The 25,652-nt window shown below is 50.2% G+C and overlaps 1 protein-coding gene across 1 annotated transcript in view; it reads left to right on the top strand.

Annotated features, from left to right (window-relative positions):
* heatr1 (HEAT repeat containing 1) overlaps positions 1-25,652 on the top strand; it is a 60,307-nt gene that overhangs the window by 27,336 nt on the left and 7,319 nt on the right. The window contains exons 11-37 of the mRNA XM_072455664.1: positions 644-758; positions 1,890-1,997; positions 2,433-2,531; positions 2,686-2,783; positions 4,391-4,590; positions 5,641-5,768; positions 6,053-6,256; positions 6,443-6,602; positions 7,581-7,729; positions 9,121-9,322; positions 9,596-9,912; positions 10,104-10,343; positions 10,831-10,959; positions 11,075-11,178; positions 11,260-11,403; positions 11,494-11,612; positions 13,279-13,400; positions 13,488-13,616; positions 14,140-14,364; positions 14,466-14,595; positions 14,692-14,855; positions 15,021-15,079; positions 16,188-16,311; positions 16,714-16,854; positions 17,460-17,734; positions 17,833-17,983; positions 18,232-18,390. Of these exons, the coding sequence (XP_072311765.1) occupies positions 644-758; positions 1,890-1,997; positions 2,433-2,531; positions 2,686-2,783; positions 4,391-4,590; positions 5,641-5,768; positions 6,053-6,256; positions 6,443-6,602; positions 7,581-7,729; positions 9,121-9,322; positions 9,596-9,912; positions 10,104-10,343; positions 10,831-10,959; positions 11,075-11,178; positions 11,260-11,403; positions 11,494-11,612; positions 13,279-13,400; positions 13,488-13,616; positions 14,140-14,364; positions 14,466-14,595; positions 14,692-14,855; positions 15,021-15,079; positions 16,188-16,311; positions 16,714-16,854; positions 17,460-17,734; positions 17,833-17,983; positions 18,232-18,390 (4,195 nt within the window). The remainder of the gene's footprint in view (positions 1-643; positions 759-1,889; positions 1,998-2,432; positions 2,532-2,685; positions 2,784-4,390; positions 4,591-5,640; positions 5,769-6,052; positions 6,257-6,442; positions 6,603-7,580; positions 7,730-9,120; positions 9,323-9,595; positions 9,913-10,103; positions 10,344-10,830; positions 10,960-11,074; positions 11,179-11,259; positions 11,404-11,493; positions 11,613-13,278; positions 13,401-13,487; positions 13,617-14,139; positions 14,365-14,465; positions 14,596-14,691; positions 14,856-15,020; positions 15,080-16,187; positions 16,312-16,713; positions 16,855-17,459; positions 17,735-17,832; positions 17,984-18,231; positions 18,391-25,652) is intronic.

The following is a 25,652-nucleotide window of genomic DNA, read 5'->3' as shown; positions in this document are numbered from 1 at the left end:
TTGTGTGTTGTGTGTGCAGATATAATGTTGTGTGTTGTGTGTGCAGATATAATGTTGTGTGTTGTGTGTGTATAGATATAATGTGTGTTGTGTGTGCAGATATAATGTTGTGTGTTGTGTGTGTATAGATATAATGTTGTGTGTGTATAGATATAATGTGTGTTGTGTGTGCAGATATAATGTTGTGTGTTGTGTGTGTATAGATATAATGTTGTGTGTGTATAGATATAATGTGTGTTGTGTGTGCAGATATAATGTTGTGTGTGCAGATATAATGTTGTGTGTGTATAGATATAATGTTGTGTGTTGTGTGTGTATAGATATAATGTTGTGTGTTGTGTGTGCAGATATAATGTTGTGTGTGCAGATATAATGTTGTGTGTGTATAGATATAATGTTGTGTGTGTATAGATATAATGTTGTGTGTTGTGTGTGCAGATATAATGTTGTGTGTGCAGATATAATGTTGTGTGTGTATAGATATAATGTTGTGTGTTGTGTGTGTATAGATATAATGTGTGTTGTGTGTGCAGTTATAATGTTGTGTGTTGTGTGTGCAGATATGTGTGTTGTGTGCAGATATAATGTTGTGTGTTGTATGTTGTGTGTGTATAGATATAATGTTGTGTGTGTGTTGTTACAGATACACTTGGTCTCTGGACAGAACGCTCTCGTCTCGTGTGTCTGAACTGGACGATGTCCAGAAGCCTCTGTTCCATCAGCTTCTGTCTCTTTCTGCCACCAGCGGGAAGTTCCAGGTACTGCACCTTAAGTCACCGTGCGTCTGCAGATGCTGTGGTTGTTGTTGTTTGTTTGTTTGTGCTGTGGTTGTTGATGTTTGTTTGTGCGTCTCTGCAGATGTTGTTGTTGTTGTTTGTTTGTTTGTGCTGTGGCTGTTGATGTTTGTTCATCAGGTGGTGTTGTTGTTTGTTTGTTCCTCAGTTGTTGTTGTTGTTGATGTTTGTTCCGCAGGTGTTGTTAATGTTTGTTTGTTTGTTCCTCAGGTGTTGTTGATTGTTCCTCAGATGTTGTTTGTTCCTCAGGTGGTGTGATTGATGTTTGTTTGTTCTTCCAATGTTGTTGTTGATGTTTGTTTGTTTGTTTGCTCCTTCGATGTTGTTGATTGTTTGATTGTTCCTCAGATGTTGTTTGTTCCTCAGGTGGTGTGGTTGATGTTTGTTCCTCCAATGTTGTTGTTGATGTTTGTTTGTTTGTTTGTTCCTCCGATGTTGTTGTGGATATTTGTTTGTTTGTTTGTTCCTCAGATGTTGTTGTTTGTTCCTCAGATGTTGATGTTTGTTTGTTCCTCAGATGTTGTTGTTGTTTGTTCCTCAGGTGGTGTGGTTGATGTTTGTTTGTTCTTCCAATGTTGTTGTTGATGTTTGTTTGTTTGTTTGTTTGCTCCTTCGATGTTGTTGTGGATGTTTGTTTGTTGTTTCCTCCGATGTTGTTGTGGATGTTTGTTTGTTTGTTCCTCCGATGTTGTTGTGGATGTTTGTTTGTTTCTCAGATGTTGTTGTTGATGTTTGTTTGTTTGTTCCTCCGATGTTGTTTGTTTGTTCCTCAGATGTTGTGGTTGATGTTTGTTTGTTTGTTCCTCAGGTGGTGTGATTGTTTGTTCCTCAGATGTTGATGTTTGTTTGTTCCTCAGATGTTGTTGTTGTTGATGTTTGTTTGTTTGTTCCTCAGATGGTGTGATTGTTTGTTCCTCAGATGTTGATGTTTGTTTGTTTGTTCCTCAGGTGGTGTGATTGTTTGTTCCTCAGATGTTGATGTTTGTTTGTTTGTATGTTTGTTCCTCAGATGTTGTTGTTGTTGATGTTTGTTTGTTTGTTCCTCAGATGGTGTGATTGTTTGTTCCTCAGATGTTGATGTTTGTTTGTTCTCAGGTGGTGGGAGACTCAGACTCGTCTCTTCTGCTCAGTCTGCATCATCCTCAGTCGAGCGTCAGAGTCTTGGGTTTGAAGAAGCTGCGAGAGCTGCTCTGCTCAGGACAGGTGACCACAACGTCTGACCACACCCAACATTCTAGAGAACGTCTGACCACACGGAACATTCTAGAGAACGTCTGACCACACGGAACATTCTAGAGAACGTCTGACCACACGGAACATTCTAGAGAACGTCTGACCGCACGGAACATTCTAGAGAACGTCTGACCGCAGGAACATTCTAGAGAACGTCTGACCGCAGGAACATTCTAGAGAACGTCTGACCGCACGGAACATTGTAGAGAACGTCTGACCGCACAGAACAAGAGTCTAGAGAACGTCTAAAGAGCGCCTGAAGAACTGTAACAGTTAGCATCACCGCGGCTCGCTAGCGGCTTTAGACACGGCCCGCTCTGGTTGGCCCGTTCTTTCCGTAGACGTTTAGGTTCTAGAGGCCGGGTGGAGCGTGTGTTTGACTCTTCTGTGTGTTCTTGTGTTCAGGGAGCGTCCGTGGATCAGGACTTTGTAAAGTCTGCAGTGTTTGAGCGTCTCCATGACGATGAGTCCTCCGTGGTGTCTGCGGCTCTGGAGCTGCTGCAGGTCTGAAGAGCTGTTAACATTATACAACACTGCCCTAAATCTGACCTCTGACCCTGACACAGAGTTCTCCTGAGGATTCAACTGGAGAGAACGCTATGATGTCACGTGAACACAAACTGAACTAAAGTGTGTCCTCTCTTTGTCTTCTCTGCAGCTGATGCTGGACTCTCAGGACTCTCTGGACCCCGAGGAGACAGTTTCGTCTTTACTGTCCCTGCTGCACAGAGCCCATGCTTCCTACTCTCAGGACTGGTCAGTGAACTCTGCTGTAGTACACGTGCTGGCCTCTAGGTGGTGCTGTAGTACATGTGCTGGCCTCTAGGTGGAGCTGTAGTACACGTGCTGGCCTCTAGGTGGAGCTGTAGTACACGCGCTGGCCTCTAGGTGGAGCTGTAGTACACGCGCTGGCCTCTAGGTGGAGCTGTAGTACACGCGCTGGCCTCTAGGTGGTGCTGTAGTACACGTGCTGGCCTCTAGGTGGTGCTGTAGTACACGTGCTGGCCTCTAGGTGGAGCTGTAGTACACGTGCCGGCCTCTAGGTGGTCCTGTAGTACACGTGCTGGCCTCTAGGTGGAGCTGTAGTACACGTGCCGGCCTCTAGGTGGTCCTGTAGTACACGTGCTGGCCTCTAGGTGGAGCTGTAGTACACGTGCTGGCCTCTAGGTGGTGCTGTAGTACACGTGCTGGCCTCTAGGTGGAGCTGTAGTACACGTGCTGGCCTCTAGGTGGTGCTGTAGTACACGTGCTGGCCTCTAGGTGGAGCTGTAGTACACGCGCTGGCCTCTAGGTGGTGCTGTAGTACACGCGCTGGCCTCTAGGTGGTGCTGTAGTACACGTGCTGGCTTCTAGGTGGTGCTGTAGTACACGTGCTGGCCTCTAGGTGGTGCTGTAGTACACGTGCTGGCCTCTAGGTGGTGCTGTAGTACACGTGCTGGCCTCTAGGTGGTCCTGTAGTACACGTGCTGGCCTCTAGGTGGTGCTGTAGTACACGTGCTGGCCTCTAGGTGGTCCTGTAGTACACGTGCTGGCCTCTAGGTGGAGCTGTAGTACACGTGCTGGCCTCTAGGTGGTCCTGTAGTACACGTGCTGGCCTCTAGGTGGTGCTGTAGTACACGTGCTGGCCTCTAGGTGGTGCTGTAGTACACGTGCTGGCTTCTAGGTGGTGCTGTAGTACACGTGCTGGCCTCTAGGTGGTGCTGTAGTACACGTGCTGGCCTCTAGGTGGTGCTGTAGTACACGTGCTGGCCTCTAGGTGGTGCTGTAGTACACGTGCTGGCTTCTAGGTGGTGCTGTAGTACACGTGCTGGCCTCTAGGTGGTGCTGTAGTACACGTGCTGGCCTCTAGGTGGTCCTGTAGTACACGTGCTGGCCTCTAGGTGGCGCTGTAGTACACGTGCTGGCCTCTAGGTGGTCCTGTAGTACACGTGCTGGCTTCTAGGTGGTGCTGTAGTACACGTGCTGGCCTCTAGGTGGTCCTGTAGTACACGTGCTGGCCTCTAGGTGGAGCTGTAGTACACGTGCTGGCCTCTAGGTGGTGCTGTAGTACACGTGCTGGCCTCTAGGTGGTCCTGTAGTACACGTGCTGGCCTCTAGGTGGAGCTGTAGTACACGTGCTGGCCTCTAGGTGGTGCTGTAGTACACGTGCTGGCCTCTAGGTGGTCCTGTAGTACACGTGCTGGCCTCTAGGTGGAGCTGTAGTACACGTGCTGGCCTCTAGGTGGTGCTGTAGTACACGTGCTGGCCTCTAGGTGGTGCTGTAGTACACGCGCTGGCCTCTAGGTCGCCTTCTTAAGTTTAGCTCCATCTTCATTTACTGTTTTTGATATCTTTTCACGTGCAGTGCCTCTGTCCTCCTGTAGGTGTCCCGTCCTGTCGGAGGCGGTGCGTTTGCTGGCCGTAGCTGCCCTGGGACAGTCTGACTCGGACCGGCTGCTCTTCAGGCTCCTCCCCCTCCTCGTGCCTTCAGGGACTTCAGACTCCGCCCGGTTCAAACTGTGTCTGAGTCTGTCCCAGAGTCAGGTGGTCCAGCAGCACCCGCTCACGGCGGGATGGAGATCAGGTACGAGCTCTGAAAGCGTCCCACACAACCGTCCTACACGACCGTCCCACACAACCGTCCCACACAACCGTCCCACAAGACCGTCCCACAAGACCGTCCCACACGACCGTCCCACACGACCGTCCCACACAAGACCCTCCCACAAGACCGTCCCACACAACCGTCCCGCACAACCGTCCCACACAAGACCCTCCCACACGACCGTACCACAAGACCGTCCCACACAACCGTCCCGCACAACCGTCCCACACAAGACCCTCCCACACGACCGTACCACAAGACCGTCCCACACAACCGTCCCACACGACCGTACCACAAGACCGTCCCACACAACCGTCCCACACAACCGTCCCACACAACCGTCCCACACAAGACCGTCCCACAAGACCGTCCCACACGACCGTCCCACACGACCGTCCCACACGACCGTCCCACACAAGACCCTCCCACAAGACCGTCCCACACAACCGTCCCACACAAGACCCTCCCACAAGACCGTACCACAAGACCGTCCCACACAACCGTCCCGCACAACCGTCCCACACAAGACCCTCCCACACGACCGTCCCACAAGACCGTCCCACACAACCGTCCCACACGACCGTACCACAAGACCGTCCCACACAACCGTCCCACACAACCGTCCCACACAACCGTCCCACACAAGACCCTCCCACAAGACCCTCCCACAAGACCCTCCCACAAGACCGTCCCACAAGACCGTCCCACACGACCGTCCCACACAAGACCCTCCCACAAGACCGTCCCACACAACCGTCCCACACAAGACCCTCCCACAAGACCGTACCACAAGACCGTCCCACACAACCGTCCCGCACAACCGTCCCACACAAGACCCTCCCACAAGACCCTCCCACAAGACCCTCCCACAAGACCGTCCCACAAGACCGTCCCACAAGACCGTCCCACAAAACGGCCTTTATTTAGTTAAAGTGTGTGGTTTGACGTGGACAGATAAAGATGTCTCAAACATCACACACAATTCATCTAAAATGGTTGAAATATCTTTGTCTTTCTTGTCCCTCTCAGACCTGGAGGCGGCGCTGAAGTCCAGTCCAGACCCAGGTCCAGACCAGGTTCTGGTTCTGGTCCAGACTCTGATCTCCACTCTGAGCAGAAACATCCAGAACATGGAGACTTTCAGCAGGAGACACACAGTGAGTTTAACCTCGCCCACAAGCACTGTCGGCCAATCAGAGAGACACACAGTGAGTTTAACCGCGCCCACAAGCACTGACTGCCAATCAGGGAGACACACTGTGAGTTTGACGCTAATTTATATTCAGTCTTAGCAACACAAAGCTAGCAAAGCACGTTAGCAACAGCCGCTTCCTGTTTATCGCTGCACGGCACTGGTTTTGTGTGGTGTTTTTGTTTCTTTCGGACACTGTTCTGGATTTAGATCGGGTTTATGAAGAATCGTGTGAACTGTGTGTTTCAGCTGGACTCTCTCTGCTCCTGCGTCGAGTCCCTGTCTCAGTCCGGTTCTGGTTCTGGTCCGGACCAGACCCCGCTCCTGGTCCTGGTCCAGACTCTGGTCCTGGGTCTGAGGAGTCTGACCGACACACACCACCTGCTCACAGCGCGCCGCGTTTACAGAGCCATAGAGCGCCACCTGCTGGAGACAGGCAGAGAGCACCCACAGGTAACAACAGGACCTGGTTCAGACCTGGTTCAGACCTGGTTCAGACCTGGTTCAGACCTGGTTCAGACCTGGTTCAGACCTGGTTTAGACCTTGTTTAGAGCTGGTTTAGTCCTGGTTTAGACCTGGTTTAGACCTGGTTCAGACCTGGTTCAGACCTGGTTCAGACCTTGTTTCTCTTGTCTCAGGAGCCTGTTTTAGGCCTGGCCCTTGATCCCTCCTCCTCCTTCTCTGATTGGCTGGCTCTGTACCTGCAGAGTGATGGACAGGTGGAGCAAAGTCTGGTCCTGGTCCCGGTTCTGTCCCAGTTCATCCAAGACCTGAAGAGTCCAGACGAGACCTTCAAAGGTGTGTGTGTGTGTGCGTGTGCGTGTGTGCGCGCGTTTGCGTGCGTGTGTGCGCTCTCGTGTGTGCGTGTGCGCTCTCGTGTATAAGTGTGTGTGTGTGTGTGTGTGTGTGTGTGTGCTCTCGTGTATAAGTGTGTGTGTGCTCTCGTGTATAAGTGTGTGTGTGCTCTCGTGTATAAGTGTGTGTGTTCTCTCGTGTATAATTGTGTGTGTGTTCTCTCGTGTATAAGTGTGTGTGTGCTCTCGTGTATAAGTGTGTGTGTTCTCTCGTGTATAAGTGCGTGTGTGTTCTCTCGTGTATAAGTGTGTGTGTGCTCTCGTGTATAAGTGTGTGTGTTCTCTCGTGTATAATTGTGTGTGTTCTCTCGTGTATAAGTGTGTGTGTGTGCTCTCGTGTATAAGTGTATGTGTGCTCTCGTGTATAAGTGTATGTGTGTGCTCTCGTGTATAAGTGTGTGTGTTCTCTCGTGTATAAGTGTATGTGTGTGCTCTCGTGTATAAGTGTGTGTGTTCTCTCGTGTATAAGTGTGTGTTGTGTTCTCTCGTGTATAAGTGTGTGTGTTCTCTCGTGTATAAGTGTGTGTGTGTGCTCTCGTGTATAAGTGTGTGTGTGTGCTCTCGTGTATAAGTGTGTGTTGTGTTCTCTCGTGTATAAGTGTGTGTGTTCTCTCGTGTATAAGTGTGTGTGTGTGCTCTCGTGTATAAGTGTGTGTGTGCTCTCGTGTATAAGTGTATGTGTGTGCTCTCGTGTATAAGTGTGTGTGTTCTCTCGTGTATAAGTGTGTGTTGTGTTCTCTCGTGTATAAGTGTGTGTGTGTTCTCTCGTGTATAAGTGTGTGTGTTCTCTCGTGTATAAGTGTGTGTGTGTGCTCTCGTGTATAAGTGTGTGTGTGTGCTCTCGTGTATAAGTGTGTGTGTGTGCTCTCGTGTATAAGTGTGTGTGTGTGCTCTCGTGTATAAGTGTGTGTTGTGTGTTCAGAGGACGGCTGGTGGAACCCTGAGCGCTTGGACACAAACACGTGCTGTTACCTGCACCTGCTCGCTCAGGTGTTCTCTCTGCTGATGGGCGGGGCCTCAGACGGACCAATCACAGCGCAGTACAGACCGCTCCTCAAGCTCTTCTTAAAGGTTAGTAAGAGCACCCTGACCCTCCCCCCGAGCACCCCGACCCTCCCCCAACCACGACAGAGCACCCTGAACCTCCCCCCGAGCACCCCGACCCTCCCCCAACAACGACAGAGCACCCTGAACCTCCCCCCGAGCACCCCGACCCTCCCCCAACCACGACAAAGCACCCTGAACCTCCCCCCGAGCACCCCGACCCTCCCCCAACAACGACAGAGCACCCTGAACCTCCCCCCGAGCACCCCGACCCTCCCCCAACCACGACAGAGCACCCTGAACCTCCCCCCGAGCACCTCGACCCTCCCCCAACAACGACAGAGCACCCTGAACCTCCCCCTGAGCACCCTGACCCTCCCCCAACAACGACAGAGCACCCTGAACCTCCCCCCGAGCACCCCGACCCTCCCCCAACCACGACAGAGCACCCTGAACCTCCCCCTGCGCACCCTGACCCTCCCCCCAACAACGACAGAGCACCCTGAACCTCCCCCTGAGCACCCTGACCCAACAACGACGGAGCACCCTGAACCTCCCCTTGAGCACCCCGACCCTCCCCCAACCACGACAGAGCACCCTGAACCTCCCCTTGAGCACCCCGACCCTCCCCCAACCACGACAGAGCACCCTGAGCCTCCCCCCGAGCACCCTGACCCTCCCCCAACCACGACAGAGCACCCTGAGCCTCCCCCCGAGCACCCGACCCTCCCCCCAACAACGACAGAGCACCCTGAACCTCCCCTGCGCACCCTGACCCTCCCCCCAACAACGACGGAGCACCCTGAACCTCCCCTTGAGCACCCCGACCCTCCCCCAACAACGACAGAGCACCCTGAACCTCCCCTTGAGCACCCCGACCCTCCCCCAACCACGACAGAGCACCCTGAACCTCCCCCCGAGCACCCCGACCCTCCCCCAACCACGACAGAGCACCCTGAACCTCCCCCCGAGCACACCGACCCTCCCCCAACAACGACAGAGCACCCTGAACCTCCCCCCGAGCACACCGACCCTCCCCCAACAACGACAGAGCACCCTGAACCTCCCCCCGAGCACACCGACCCTCCCCCAACCACGACAGAGCACCCTGAACCTCCCCCCGAGCACCCCGACCCTCCCCCAACCACGACAGAGCACCCTGAACCTCCCCCCGAGCACACCGACCCTCCCCCAACAACGACAGAGCACCCTGAACCTCCCCCCGAGCACACCGACCCTCCCCCAACAACGACAGAGCACCCTGAACCTCCCCCCGAGCACACCGACCCTCCCCCCAACAACGACAGAGCGCCTTGACCCTCCCCCCGAGCACACCGACCCTCCCCCCAACAACGACAGAGCGCCTTGACCCTCCCCCGACCACAACAGAGCACCCTGACTCTAACTCTGTCCCTCAGACTCATTTGCAGACGCCGCTCGTTCTCTTCCGCTTCCTGTCCCTCATCTGGAGCTACAGTGGTCTCTACGGTGACCAGGAGGAGGGGCGGAGCCAGGTGCGGCTAGGGGCGGTGCTTCAGATGCAGGCTCTGCTCATGGGCACCGCCCTGCTGGAGAACCAGAGACCAGAGCAACTACAGGAGATTATTCAGAAGACGCCTGGTAAGACCTGGTTTACACCTGGTTTAGTCCTGGTTTAGACCTGGTTTAGACCTGGTTTGGACCCGGTTTGGACCTGGTTTACACCCGGTTTGGACCTGGTTTAGACCTGGTTTAGACCTGGTTTAGACCTGGTTTAGACCTGGTTTAGACCTGGTTTAGACCTGGTTTAGACCTGGTTTGGACCTGGTTTAGACCTGGTTTAGACCTGGTTTAGACCTGGTTTGGACCTGGGTTGGACCTGGTTTAGACCCGGTTTCTCTCGTTTCTCCTCAGTTTTCCCGTCTCTCATCGTCGTTCTCTCGTCGCCGCTGCGTGATCTTCGGAGGGCGGGCCTGGCCGTCCTCAGGAGCCTCTCATTGGCCGGCGGCTCTGTGTTTGGGCCAATCACGGAGCGGTTGCTGAGGACGGCTGAGGAGGTGGTGTCAGACTGCAGTTACCTGAGCTGTGCACTGGGGGCACTGTTCCATGACACTCAAAAACAGGAAGTGCGTGTGGCGTTCCAGAAGCTTCTGGAGAGCGTTCAGGTGCCGCTCTGCCCCTCCAGTACCGCCTGTGTCCTGCTGAGGGCGCTCTGCCAGCTCCACGGACAGGTACGCCCACACAGGGAAGGGGAGGAGTCTGGTGGTCATGTGACTGGCTCTGGGGAGGAGTCAGGGGAGGAGTCTGGTGGTCATGTGACTGGCTCTGGGGAGGAGTCTGGGGAGGAGTCAGGTGGTCATGTGACTGGCTCTGGGGAGGAGTCAGGGGAGGAGTCTGGTGGTCATGTGACTCTTCTCTTCAGGACGTCTTGTCGGCGCTGCTTCCGGCCCTGGAGCGGTTGCTGGCCCAGATTGGCCCGGATGCCCCGTCACTGCTGCCCGACGAGGCCCGGCTCCTCGCTCTGCTCCTGGAGAAGTTCAGCCCTGCAGCGGCGCCTCTGCTGGTCACACACCAGCACTGCATGGAACTGTTTCTGCGAGCCCTGAAGACCAACCAGAACCAGAACCAGAACCAGAGTCTGCAGATCTGTGCTCTGGACCAGGTACAGGACCAGGACCAGAACCAGAACCAGAACCAGAACCAGGACCACAATCATGCTTGTTCTTCTCAGATCTCATGCTTGTTCTTCTCAGATCTCATGCTTGTTCTTCTCAGATCTCATGCTTGTTCTTCTCAGATATCATGCTTGTTCTTCTCAGATCTCATGCTTGTTCTTCTCAGATCTCATGCTTGTTCTTCTCAGATCTCATGCTTGTTCTTCTCAGATCTCATGCTTGTTCTTCTCAGATCTCATGCTTGTTCTTCTCAGATCTCATGCTTGTTCTTCTCAGATCTCATGCTTGTTCTTCTCAGATATCATGCTTGTTCTTCTCAGATCTCATGCTTGTTCTTCTCAGATCTCATGCTTGTTCTTCTCAGATCTCATGCTTGTTCTTCTCAGATCTCATGCTTGTTCTTCTCAGATCTCATGCTTGTTCTTCTCAGATCTCATGCTTGTTCTTCTCAGATCTCATGCTTGTTCTTCTCAGATCTCGAGGCCGTTCTTCTCGGCTCTGACCCCTGAGGTGCAGCAGATCGTCCTGTCGGCCGTGTTTGATGTGTTGGTGGACCGTCCCAGTCCTCAGACGGCCCAGACCATCTCCAGTGTCTTCAAACAGGTTCAGTCACACACTCACGTCCTTTAAATGTCCAGAACATCTCCAGTGTCTTCAGACAGGTGCAGTAACGTCCTTTAATGGTCCTGTTCTCAAACGTCCTGTTGTTTTGTCCCAGATCTCGTTGGACGCTCAGCTCGTGGCGTCAGAACTTTGTCCTCCTGAAAAACCCACCGCTCCAGTTACAGTTCAACAAACGCGACGCAGCAAAATGCTCCAGAGGTGAAGGAGCCAGTAATCCCACAGATCTGACCCGTAAAGGGGACAAACCTGTCTTTATTCTGTCTGAACTTGTCTCCTCAGTCGTAAAGCGGGCGACAGTGTCCCGCCTGCAGGAGGCGCTGTCTCATGGCACAGAGTCACTCTGATCCTGGAGCTGCTGCAGCACAAGAAGAAGCTGAGCAGACCTCAGGCCCTGATCCCTGCGCTCTTCAGCCTCCTGCAGCGGTAAGACCGGGTTTACACCGGGTTTACACCGGGTTTACACCGGGTTTGGACCGGGTTTGGACCGGGTTCTGACCCGCCTCTCTCTCTCAGGCGTCTGGACGTGTCTCTGGAGGACCAGGCTTCAGTGGAGTACACGAAGCAGCTCCTGCTCAGCTGTTTACTGAGCATGTGCAACAAAGTGTCCCCGAGCGGAGCCGCCATACCTGCAGGTACTATGAGTACTACTGGTACTATGAGTACTACTGGTACTATGAGTACTACTGGTACTATGAGTACTACTGGTACTATGAGTACTACAGGTACTATGAGTACTACTGGTACTATGAGTACTACTGGTACTATGAGTACTACTGGTACTATGAGTACTACAGGTACTATGAGTACTACTGATACTATGAGTACTACTGGTACTATGAGTACTACAGGTACTATGAGTACTACTGATACTATGAGTACTACAGGTACTATGAGTACTACTGATACTATGAGTACTACTGGTACTATGAGTACTACTGGTACTATGAGTACTACAGGTACTATGAGTACTACTGGTACTATGAGTACTACTGGTACTATGAGTACTACAGGTACTATGAGTACTATGAGTACTACTGATACTATGAGTACTACTGGTACTATGAGTACTACTGGTACTATGAGTACTATGAGTACTACTGATACTATGAGTACTACTGGTACTATGAGTACTACTGGTACTATGAGTACAATGAGTACTACTGGTACTATGAGTACTACTGGTACTATGAGTACTACTGGTACTATGAGTACTACTGGTACTATGAGTACTATGAGTACTACTGGTACTATGAGTACTACTGGTACTATGAGTACTACTGGTACTATGAGTACAATGAGTACTACTGGTACTATGAGTACTACTGGTACTATGAGTACTACTGGTACTATGAGTACTATGAGTACTACTGATACTATGAGTACTACTGGTACTATGAGTACTACTGGTACTATGAGTACTATGAGTACTACTGATACTATGAGTACTACTGGTACTATGAGTACTACTGGTACTATGAGTACTACTGGTACTATGAGTACTACAGGTACTATGAGTACTACTGGTACTATGAGTACTACTGGTACTATGAGTACTACTGGTACTATGAGTACTACAGGTACTATGAGTACTATGAGTACTACTGATACTATGAGTACTACTGGTACTATGAGTACTACTGGTACTATGAGTACTACTGGTACTATGAGTACTATGAGTACTACTGATACTATGAGTACTACTGGTACTATGAGTACTACTGGTACTATGAGTACAATGAGTACTACTGGTACTATGAGTACTACTGGTACTATGAGTACTACTGGTACTATGAGTACTATGAGTACTACTGATACTATGAGTACTACTGGTACTATGAGTACTACTGGTACTATGAGTACTACTGGTACTATGAGTACTACAGGTACTATGAGTACTACTGGTACTATGAGTACTACAGGTACTATGAGTACTATGAGTACTACTGATACTATGAGTACTACTGGTACTATGAGTACTACTGGTACTATGAGTACTACTGGTACTATGAGTACTATGAGTACTACTGATACTATGAGTACTACTGGTACTATGAGTACTACTGGTACTATGAGTACAATGAGTACTACTGGTACTATGAGTACTACTGGTACTATGAGTACTACTGGTACTATGAGTACTACTAGTACTATGAGTACTACTGGTACTATGAGTACTACTGGTACTATGAGTACTATGAGTACTACTGGTACTATGAGTACTATGAGTACTACTGGTACTATGAGTACTACTGGTACTATGAGTACTACAGGTACTTATATTCGTACTCTTCTCCTCAGACGTGTTGGATCCGGAGCGTTTCTCGGTGGAGCTGGTGGTTCAGTGCATTCGCTCGTCTGAAATGTCTCAGACTCATCACCAGGCTCTGCTGCTGCTCAGCGCCGTGGCTCCAATCTACCCGGTATGTGCCCGACCCGTACCCGACCCCTGCCCGACCCCTGCCCGTCCCGTGAGCCCTGAAGGTTGCAGCTGCTCTTGTGTTGTGCAGGAGAAGGTCTTGTTGAACATCATGCCCATCTTCACCTTCATGGGAGCAAACGTCCTGAGGCTGGACGACTCCTACAGCTTCAGAGTCATCGACAAGACTGTCCAGATGGTCATCCCGGCTATCATCAAGGTTTGTGACACAGACCCGGTTTAGATCTGGTTTAGACCTGGTTTAGACCCGGTTCAGACCTGGTTTAGTCCTGGTTTAGACCCGGTTCAGACCTGGTTTAGTCCTGGTTTAGACCCGGTTCAGACCTGGTTTAGTCCTGGTTTAGACCCGGTTCAGACCTGGTTTGGACCTGGTTTAGACCAGGTTTAGACCCGGTTCAGACCTGGTTTAGTCCTGGTTTAGACCCGGTTCAGACCTGGTTTGGACCTGGTTTAGACCAGGTTTAGACCCGGTTCAGACCTGGTTTAGTCCTGGTTTAGACCCGGTTCAGACCTGGTTTAGTCCTGGTTTAGACCCGGTTCAGACCTGGTTTGGACCTGGTTTAGACCAGGTTTAGACCCGGTTCAGACCTGGTTTAGTCCTGGTTTAGACCAGGTTTAGACCCGGTTCAGACCCGGTTTTGACCCGGTTCAGACCCGGTTTAGACCCGGTTCAGACCCGGTTTAGACCCGGTTCAGACCTGGTTTTACCCTCTTTTCCACAGGCCCAGGACTGGTCGGGTCCAGACTCTCCTCAGGTCCACGCTGTGGTCACCAGAGTTCTGCAGGTGTTTGTAGATGCTCTTCCTCATGTTCCTGACCATCGCAGAGTCCCGGTCCTGGTCCAGGTCCTGACCACAGTGGGACCGGACCGGTTTCTCTGGGTCCTGCTCGCTCTGCTCTTCAAGAAACAAACAACGACAACAACTGCAATTACTGCTGAGGACAAGGTACAGACCTGGTTTAGTCCCTGTTCAGACCCGGTTCAGACCCAGTTCAGACCCAGTTTAGTCCCGGTTTGGTCCTGGTTTAACCCTCTGGTCGTCCTCAGGACTCGGCTCTGGACCAGGATTGGGACTTGTGGGTGTCGGTCTGCTGTGAGTTGGAGGTGAAGGTCCAGATCCAGTCCTTGGTCCAGGTCCTGGTCTTCCTCATGAAGCTTCCTCACGACAAAGATGAAGGTCAGAGCTTATGTGTTTTTCTGTCAGACTGAAGGTTTGACCTCTGACCCCTGATGCTCCTGGTCCAGAATCTCACACGATGTTCTTCATTTCCAGCTCCAGCGAAAGGCCGAGCCGTGAAGAAGCCTCAGCAGCAGGAGAACATGGAGGATCTGATCTTCAACGTGGAGACGCACAGCAGCAAAGAACTGCGCCATTTTAAATACCTGAGCGTGACCTTCTGCGCTCACCTGCTCGGCTCCACCCGCTTCATCAGCAAGGTCTGAAGGCCCTAAAACTCTCCTCCTTTAAGGTCTGAAGGCCCTAAAACTCTCCTCCTTTAAGGCTTGAGAGAACGTTTAAGGTCTGAAGACCCTAAAACTGTCCTCCTTTAAGGTCTGAGAAGCCTTTCCCTCGGAGTGTGATGCAAAACTTGTCTGTTTCAGGTTTTGGAGCTGGAGCAAAGTGGAGCAGAAGATGAGGCTCTGCAGCAGCAGCAGCAAAGGTCTGTTCTTTAGTGTATTTAAACCCCGATCCTTGTCTCCGGGCCGTACTTAAGTGTATTTAAACCCCGATCCTTGTCTTCTGGCTGTACTTTAGTGTATTTAAACCCCGATCCTTGTCTTCAGGCTGTGCTTTAGTGTATTTAAACCCCGATCCTTGTCTCCAGGCTGTACTTTAGTGTATTTAAACCCCGATCCTTGTCTTCAGGCTGTGCTTTAGTGTATTTAAACCCCGATCCTTGTCTTCAGGCTGTGCTTTAGTGTATTTAAACCCCGATCCTTGTCTCCGGGCCGTACTTAAGTGTATTTAAACCCCGATCCTTGTCTTCTGGCTGTACTTTAGTGTATTTAAACCCCGATCCTTGTCTTCAGGCTGTGCTTTAGTGTATTTAAACCCCGATCCTTGTCTCCAGGCTGTACTTTAGTGTATTTAAACCCCGATCCTTGTCTTCAGGCTGTGCTTTAGTGTATTTAAACCCCGATCCTTGTCTTCAGGCTGTGCTTTAGTGTATTTAAACCCCGATCCTTGTCTCCGGGCCGTACTTAAGTGTATTTAAACCCCGATCCTTGTCTTCTGGCTGTACTTTAGTGTATTTAAACCCCGATCCTTGTCTTCAGGCTGTGCTTTAGTGTATTTAAACCCCGATCCTTGTCTCCAGGCTGTACTTTAGTGTATTTAAACCCCGATCCTTGTCTTCAGGCTGTGCTTTAGTGTATTTAAACCCCGATCCTTGTCTTCAGGCTGTGCTTTAGTGTATTTAAACCCCGATCCTTGTCTCCGGGCCGTACTTAAGTGTATTTAAACCCCGATCCTTGTCTTCCGGCTGTACTTTAGTGTATTTAAACCCCGATCCTTGTCTTCAGGCTGTGCTTTAGTGTATTTAAACCCCGATCCTTGTCTCCAGGCTGTACTTTAGTGTATTTAAACCCCGATCCTTGTCTTCAGGCTGTGCTTTAGTGTATTTAAACCCCGATCCTTGTCTTCAGGCTGTACTTTAGTGTATTTAAACCCCGATCCTTGTCTCCAGGCTGTACTTTAGTGTATTTAAACCCCGATCCTTGTCTCCAGGCTGTACTTTAGTGTATTTAAACCCCGATCCTTGTCTCCAGGCTGCTGGAGGAGATCCTTGGTTTCATCCACACTGTGGCTCAGTGTGTGGAGCTGAACTCAGACAAACCCACGGCCAAGTTCTGGAGAGTTCTGCTCAACAAGAGTTATGACCTTCTGGACAAGGTGGGCCTTAAACGGGACTAAAGTAGGACTAAACCAGGACTAAAATGGGACAAGAACTGGATTTAAACTAAACTATAACTATAACCAAACTTGGACTTAAACTGGACTTAAACTGGACCTAAACTGGACTTAAACTGGACTTAAACTGGACTTAAACTGGACTTAAACTGGACTTAAACTGGACCTAAACTGGACTTAAACTGGACCTGAACTGTATTTAAACTGGACCTGAACTGGATTTAAACTGGACTTAAACTGGATTTAAACTGGACTTAAACTGGACTTAAACTGGACTTAAACTGGACTTAAACTGGACCTAAACTGGACCTAAACTGTTGGACTTGAACCAGGTCTAAACCCCGTCTTGTGTCTGGTCTTGTGTCCGGTCTTGTGTCTGGTCAGGTGCACGCGCTGCTGCCCTCTGATTCGTTCATCACTGTGACCCGGGGGCTGATGGGAAATGAAGTCTCTAACGTTCGGAGAAAAGCCCTGGAACTTCTCAACAACAAACTGCAGCAGAAGAAGAGCTGGGAGCCTCACCAGGTCCTTTCACTGCAACACATTCTCCTCTTCTCCCTGACATTCTCCTCTTCTCCCTGACATTCTCCTCTTCTCCCTGACATTCTCCTCTTCTCCCTGACATTCTCCTCTTCTCCCTGACATTCTCCTCTTCTCCCTGACATTCTCTTGTCTCTTGTCCCTGACCTTCTCTTGTCTCTTGCAGGTGTCTTCTCTCTTGTCCCTGACCTTCTCTTGTCTCTTGCAGGTGTCTTCTCTCTTGTCTCTTGTCTCTTGCAGGTGTCCTCTCTCTTGTCTCTTGTCCCTGACCTTCTCTTGTCTCTTGCAGGTGTCTTGTCTCTTGTCCCTGACCGTCTCTTGTCTCTTGCAGGTGTCTTGTCTCTTGTCCCTGACCTTCTCTTGTCTCTTGCAGGTGTCTTCTCTCTTGTCTCTTGTCCCTGACCTTCTCTTGTCTCTTGCAGGTGTCTTGTCTCTTGTCCCTGACCGTCTCTTGTCTCTTGCAGGTGTCTTGTCTCTTGTCCCTGACCTTCTCTTGTCTCTTGCAGGTGTCTTGTCTCTTGTCCCTGACCGTCTCTTGTCTCTTGCAGGTGTCTTGTCTCTTGTCCCTGACCTTCTCTTGTCTCTTGCAGGTGTCTTCTCTCTTGTCTCTTCTCCCTGAGCTGCAGAAAACTGTCTCGTCTTCAGAAGAACCGTCCATAAACCGTCAGACCGCTCTCTTCTCGCTGAAGCTTCTGTGTCGTCTCTTCGGTTCCTCGCGGCCGGAGTCGTTTGTCCCTGTGATGAAAGTCGCCGTGGACGTTGTCACGGCGACGGAGGAGGACCGTAACGTCATGGCGACGGCGCTGCAGTGCGTCGCCGAGAGCATCACGGCCCTGAAGGCGCTCGCCGTGCCTCACCTGCCCAGGTGATTTACTCTTGTACTCCTACCACTGCAAATACTACAAATACTACTACTACTGCTGGTGTGTAACGTTAAAGCCTCTGTGGGACATTTGTCCTCAGTCTGGTTCCGTCTGTTGTGGCGGCGCTGAGCCACAGAAAAGACTGTTTCTCCTCCGAGATTTACCTCCTGAGCTCAGTCACGGCTCTGCAGCGGCTCATGGAGACTCTGCACCGCTTCACCAGCCCCTACCTGTACGACATCACTGTGCAGGTACACAACTACACACAACTACACACAACCAGCCCCTACCTGTACCACATCACTGTGCAGGTACACAACTACACACAACTACACACAACCAGCCCCTACCTGTACGACATCACTGTGCAGGTACACAACTACACACAACTACACACAACCAGCCCCTACCTGTACCACATCACTGTGCAGGTACACAACTACACACAACTACAGACATCCTGTGTGTGTCTCGGTGTTGAAGAGGACTTGTCCCTCAGGTGACTCGTCTGACTCGTTTGATGGATGTCTCGCCTGGTTCTTCGCTCCTCGTCGCTCGCCTCGTCGGGCTCAGTTCCACCATCGCCTCCAAAATCCCTCCTCGAGTTCTGCTGCCGACCATCTCCAAGTGCTACGCTCACCTGGTGCAGGACCAGAAGGTACGGCTGCTTCACACCTGCTTCACACCTGCTTCACACCTGCTTTACACCTGCTTTAGACCTGCTTTACACCTGCTTCACACCTGCTTCACACCTGCTTCACACCTGCTTTACACTTGCTTTACACCTGCTTTACACCTGCTTCACACTTGCTTTACACCTGCTTTACACCTGCTTCACACTTGCTTTACACCTGCTTTACACCTGCTTCACACCTGCTTCACACCTGCTTTACACCTGCTTTACACCTGCTTCACACTTGCTTTACACCTGCTTTACACCTGCTTCACACCTGCTTTACACCTGCTTTACACCTGCTTCACACCTGCTTCACACCTGCTTTACACCTGCTTTACACCTGCTTTACACCTGCTTCACACCTGCTTCACACCTGCTTTACACCTGCTTTACACCTGCTTCACACTTGCTTCACACCTGCTTCACACCTGCTTTACACCTGCTTCACACCTGCTTCACACCTGCTTCACACCTGCTTTACACCTGCTTTACAAACCTGCTTCACACCTGCTTCACACCTGCTTTACACCTGCTTCACACTTGCTTTAGACCTGCTTTACACCTGCTTCACACCTGCTTCACACCTGCTTTACACCTGCTTCACACCTGCTTCACACCTGCTTCACACCTGCTTTACACCTGCTTCACACCTGCTTTACACTTGCTTTACACCTGCTTTACACCTGCTTCACACTTGCTTTAGACCTGCTTTACACCTGCTTCACACCTGCTTCACACCTGCTTCACACCTGCTTCACACCTGCTTCACACCTGCTTTACACCTGCTTCACACCTGCTTTACACCTGCTTCACACCTGCTTTACACCTGCTTTACACCTGCTTTACACCTGCTTCACACTTGCTTTACACCTGCTTCACACCTGCTTTACACCTGCTTCACACCTGCTTCACACCTGCTTTACACCTGCTTTACACCTGCTTCACACCTGCTTCACACCTGCTTTACACCTGCTTCACACTTGCTTTACACCTGCTTTACACCTGCTTCACACTTGCTTTAGACCTGCTTTACACCTGCTTCACACCTGCTTCACACCTGCTTCACACCTGCTTTACACTTGCTTTACACCTGCTTTACACCTGCTTCACACCTGCTTCACACCTGCTTTACACCTGCTTTACACCTGCTTCACACTTGCTTTACACCTGCTTTACACCTGCTTCACACCTGCTTTACACTTGCTTTACACCTGCTTTACACCTGCTTCACACTTGCTTTACACCTGCTTTACACCTGCTTCACACTTGCTTTAGACCTGCTTTACACCTGCTTCACACCTGCTTTACACCTGCTTTACACCTGCTTCACACCTGCTTCACACCTGCTTTACACCTGCTTTACACCTGCTTTACACCTGCTTCACACCTGCTTTACACTTGCTTTACACCTGCTTTACACCTGCTTCACACTTGCTTTACACCTGCTTTACACCTGCTTCACACTTGCTTTAAACCTGCTTTACACCTGCTTCACACCGGCTTCACACCTGCTTTACACCTGCTTCACACCTGCTTCACACCTGCTTTACACCTGCTTCACACCTGCTTCACACCTGCTTTACACCTGCTTTACACCTGCTTCACACCTGCTTTACACCTGCTTTACACCTGCTTTACACCTGCTTTACACCTGCTTTACACCTGCTTTACACCTGCTTCACACATGCTTCACACTTGCTTTACACTTGCTTTACACTTGCTTTACACCTGCTTTACACCTGCTTCACACTTGCTTTACACCTGCTTTACACCTGCTTCACACCTGCTTCACACCTGCTTTACACCTGCTTTACACCTGCTTCACACTTGCTTTAGACCTGCTTTACACCTGCTTCACACCTGCTTCACACCTGCTTTACACCTGCTTTACACCTGCTTCACACTTGCTTTAGACCTGCTTTACACCTGCTTCACACCTGCTTTACACTTGCTTTACACCTGCTTTACACCTGCTTCACACCTGCTTCACACCTGCTTCACACCTGCTTCACACTTGCTTTACACCTGCTTTACACCTGCTTCACACTTGCTTTACACCTGCTTTACACCTGCTTCACACTTGCTTTACACCTGCTTTACACCTGCTTCACACCTGCTTCACACCTGCTTTACACTTGCTTTACACCTGCTTTACACCTGCTTCACACTTGCTTTACACCTGCTTTACACCTGCTTCACACTTGCTTTACACCTGCTTTACACCTGCTTCACACCTGCTTCACACCTGCTTTACACCTGCTTTACACCTGCTTCACACTTGCTTTACACCTGCTTTACACCTGCTTCACACCTGCTTTACACCTGCTTTACACCTGCTTTACACCTGCTTCACACCTGCTTCACACCTGCTTTACACCTGCTTTACACCTGCTTTACACCTGCTTCACACCTGCTTCACACCTGCTTTACACCTGCTTTACACCTGCTTTACACCTGCTTCACACTTGCTTCACACCTGCTTCACACCTGCTTTACACTTGCTTTACACCTGCTTCACACCTGCTTCACACCTGCTTCACACCTGCTTTACACCTGCTTTACACATCTGCTTCACACCTGCTTCACACCTGCTTCACACCTGCTTTACACCTGCTTTACACCTGCTTCACACTTGCTTTAGACCTGCTTTACACCTGCTTCACACCTGCTTCACACCTGCTTCACACCTGCTTCACACCTGCTTCACACCTGCTTTACACCTGCTTCACACCTGCTTTACACTTGCTTTACACCTGCTTTACACCTGCTTCACACTTGCTTTAGACCTGCTTTACACCTGCTTCACACCTGCTTCACACCTGCTTCACACCTGCTTCACACCTGCTTTACACTTGCTTTACACCTGCTTTACACCTGCTTCACACCTGCTTCACACCTGCTTCACACCTGCTTTACACCTGCTTCACACCTGCTTTACACCTGCTTCACACCTGCTTTACACCTGCTTTACACCTGCTTCACACTTGCTTTAGACCTGCTTTACACCTGCTTCACACCTGCTTTACACCTGCTTCACACCTGCTTCACACCTGCTTTACACCTGCTTTACACCTGCTTCACACCTGCTTCACACCTGCTTTACACCTGCTTCACACCTGCTTTACACCTGCTTCACACCTGCTTCACACCTGCTTCACACCTGCTTTACACTTGCTTTACACCTGCTTTACACCTGCTTCACACCTGCTTCACACCTGCTTTACACTTGCTTTACACCTGCTTTACACCTGCTTCACACTTGCTTTACACCTGCTTTACACCTGCTTCACACCTGCTTTACACTTGCTTTACACCTGCTTTACACCTGCTTCACACTTGCTTTACACCTGCTTCACACCTGCTTCACACCTGCTTTACACCTGCTTTACACCTGCTTCACACCTGCTTTACACCTGCTTCACACCTGCTTCACACCTGCTTTAGACCTGCTTTACACCTGCTTCACACCTGCTTCACACCTGCTTCACACCTGCTTCACACCTGCTTTAGACCTGCTTTACACCTGCTTCACACCTGCTTCACACCTGCTTTACACCTGCTTTACACCTGCTTCACACCTGCTTTACACCTGCTTCACACCTGCTTCACACCTGCTTTACACTTGCTTCACACTTGCTTTACACCTGCTTTACACCTGCTTCACACCTGCTTCACACCTGCTTTACACTTGCTTCACACTTGCTTTACACCTGCTTTACACCTGCTTCACACCTGCTTCACACCTGCTTTACACTTGCTTTACACCTGCTTCACACTTGCTTTACACCTGCTTTACACCTGCTTCACACTTGCTTTACACCTGCTTTACACCTGCTTCACACCTGCTTCACACCTGCTTTACACTTGCTTTACACCTGCTTCACACCTGCTTTACACCTGCTTCACACCTGCTTTACACCTGCTTCACACTTGCTTTACACCTGCTTTACACCTGCTTCACACCTGCTTCACACTTGCTTTACACCTGCTTTACACCTGCTTCACACTTGCTTTAGACCTGCTTTACACCTGCTTCACACCTGCTTTACACCTGCTTCACACCTGCTTTACACCTGCTTTACACCTGCTTTACACCTGCTTTACACCTGCTTCACACTTGCTTTAGACCTGCTTTACACCTGCTTCACACCTGCTTTACACCTGCTTCACACTTGCTTCACACCTGCTTTACACCTGCTTCACACTTGCTTTAGACCTGCTTTACACCTGCTTCACACCTGCTTTACACCTGCTTTACACCTGCTTTACACCTGCTTCACACCTGCTTTACACTTGCTTTACACCTGCTTTACACCTGCTTCACACTTGCTTTACACCTGCTTCACACTTGCTTTAGACCTGCTTTACACCTGCTTCACACCTGCTTCACACCTGCTTCACACCTGCTTTACACCTGCTTCACACCTGCTTCACACCTGCTTTACACCTGCTTCACACCTGCTTCACACCTGCTTTACACCTGCTTTACACCTGCTTCACACCTGCTTTACACCTGCTTTACACCTGCTTTACACCTGCTTTACACCTGCTTTACACCTGCTTCACACATGCTTCACACTTGCTTTACACTTGCTTTACACTTGCTTTACACTTGCTTTACACCTGCTTTACACCTGCTTCACACTTGCTTTACACCTGCTTTACACCTGCTTCACACCTGCTTCACACCTGCTTTACACCTGCTTTACACCTGCTTCACACTTGCTTTAGACCTGCTTTACACCTGCTTCACACCTGCTTCACACCTGCTTCACACCTGCTTTACACCTGCTTTACACCTGCTTCACACCTGCTTTACACCTGCTTCACACCTGCTTTACACCTGCTTTAGACCTGCTTTACACCTGCTTCACACCTGCTTCACACCTGCTTCACACCTGCTTCACACCTGCTTTACACCTGCTTTACACCTGCTTCACACCTGCTTCACACCTGCTTCACACCTGCTTTACACTTGCTTCACACTTGCTTTACACCTGCTTTACACCTGCTTCACACCTGCTTCACACCTGCTTTACACTTGCTTTACACCTGCTTCACACTTGCTTTACACCTGCTTTACACCTGCTTCACACTTGCTTTACACCTGCTTTACACCTGCTTCACACCTGCTTCACACCTGCTTTACACTTGCTTTACACCTGCTTCACACCTGCTTTACACCTGCTTCACACCTGCTTTACACCTGCTTCACACTTGCTTTACACCTGCTTTACACCTGCTTCACACCTGCTTTACACCTGCTTCACACTTGCTTTACACCTGCTTTACACCTGCTTCACACTTGCTTTAGACCTGCTTTACACCTGCTTCACACCTGCTTTACACCTGCTTCACACCTGCTTTACACCTGCTTTACACCTGCTTCACACTTGCTTTACACCTGCTTTACACCTGCTTCACACTTGCTTTAGACCTGCTTTACACCTGCTTCACACCTGCTTTACACCTGCTTCACACTTGCTTTACACCTGCTTTACACCTGCTTCACACTTGCTTTAGACCTGCTTTACACCTGCTTCACACCTGCTTTACACCTGCTTTACACCTGCTTCACACCTGCTTTACACTTGCTTTACACCTGCTTTACACCTGCTTCACACTTGCTTTACACCTGCTTTACACCTGCTTCACACTTGCTTTAGACCTGCTTTACACCTGCTTCACACCTGCTTCACACCTGCTTTACACCTGCTTCACACCTGCTTTACACTTGCTTTACACCTGCTTTACACCTGCTTCACACTTGCTTTACACCTGCTTTACACCTGCTTCACACCTGCTTCACACCTGCTTTACACCTGCTTCACACCTGCTTCACACCTGCTTTACACCTGCTTTACACCTGCTTCACACCTGCTTTACACCTGCTTTACACCTGCTTTACACCTGCTTTACACCTGCTTTACACCTGCTTCACACATGCTTCACACTTGCTTTACACTTGCTTTACACTTGCTTTACACTTGCTTTACACCTGCTTTACACCTGCTTCACACTTGCTTTACACCTGCTTTACACCTGCTTCACACCTGCTTCACACCTGCTTTACACCTGCTTTACACCTGCTTCACACTTGCTTTAGACCTGCTTTACACCTGCTTCACACCTGCTTCACACCTGCTTTACACCTGCTTTACACCTGCTTCACACTTGCTTTAGACCTGCTTTACACCTGCTTCACACCTGCTTTACACTTGCTTTACACCTGCTTTACACCTGCTTCACACCTGCTTCACACCTGCTTCACACCTGCTTTACACTTGCTTTACACCTGCTTTACACCTGCTTCACACTTGCTTTACACCTGCTTTACACCTGCTTCACACTTGCTTTACACCTGCTTTACACCTGCTTCACACCTGCTTCACACCTGCTTTACACCTGCTTTACACCTGCTTCACACTTGCTTTACACCTGCTTTACACCTGCTTCACACCTGCTTTACACCTGCTTTACACCTGCTTTACACCTGCTTCACACCTGCTTCACACCTGCTTTACACCTGCTTTACACCTGCTTCACACCTGCTTCACACCTGCTTTACACCTGCTTTACACCTGCTTCACACTTGCTTCACACCTGCTTCACACCTGCTTTACACTTGCTTTACACCTGCTTCACACCTGCTTCACACCTGCTTCACACCTGCTTTACACCTGCTTTACAAACCTGCTTCACACCTGCTTCACACCTGCTTCACACCTGCTTTAGACCTGCTTTACACCTGCTTCACACCTGCTTCACACCTGCTTTACACCTGCTTCACACCTGCTTCACACCTGCTTCACACCTGCTTTACACCTGCTTCACACCTGCTTTACACTTGCTTTACACCTGCTTTACACCTGCTTCACACTTGCTTTAGACCTGCTTTACACCTGCTTCACACCTGCTTCACACCTGCTTCACACCTGCTTCACACCTGCTTTACACTTGCTTTACACCTGCTTTACACCTGCTTCACACCTGCTTCACACCTGCTTCACACCTGCTTTACACCTGCTTCACACCTGCTTTACACCTGCTTCACACCTGCTTTACACCTGCTTTACACCTGCTTTACACCTGCTTCACACTTGCTTTAGACCTGCTTTACACCTGCTTCACACCTGCTTTACACCTGCTTCACACCTGCTTCACACCTGCTTTACACCTGCTTTACACCTGCTTCACACCTGCTTCACACCTGCTTTACACCTGCTTCACACCTGCTTTACACC

Source organism: Eucyclogobius newberryi, unplaced genomic scaffold (genome assembly GCF_026437365.1).
Source record: "Eucyclogobius newberryi isolate DKJ021-1_F unplaced genomic scaffold, fEucNew1.0.hap1 SCAF_20, whole genome shotgun sequence".
NCBI lineage: Eukaryota > Metazoa > Chordata > Actinopteri > Gobiiformes > Gobiidae > Eucyclogobius > Eucyclogobius newberryi.
This window is presented reverse-complemented; position numbering and strand designations above follow the sequence as displayed.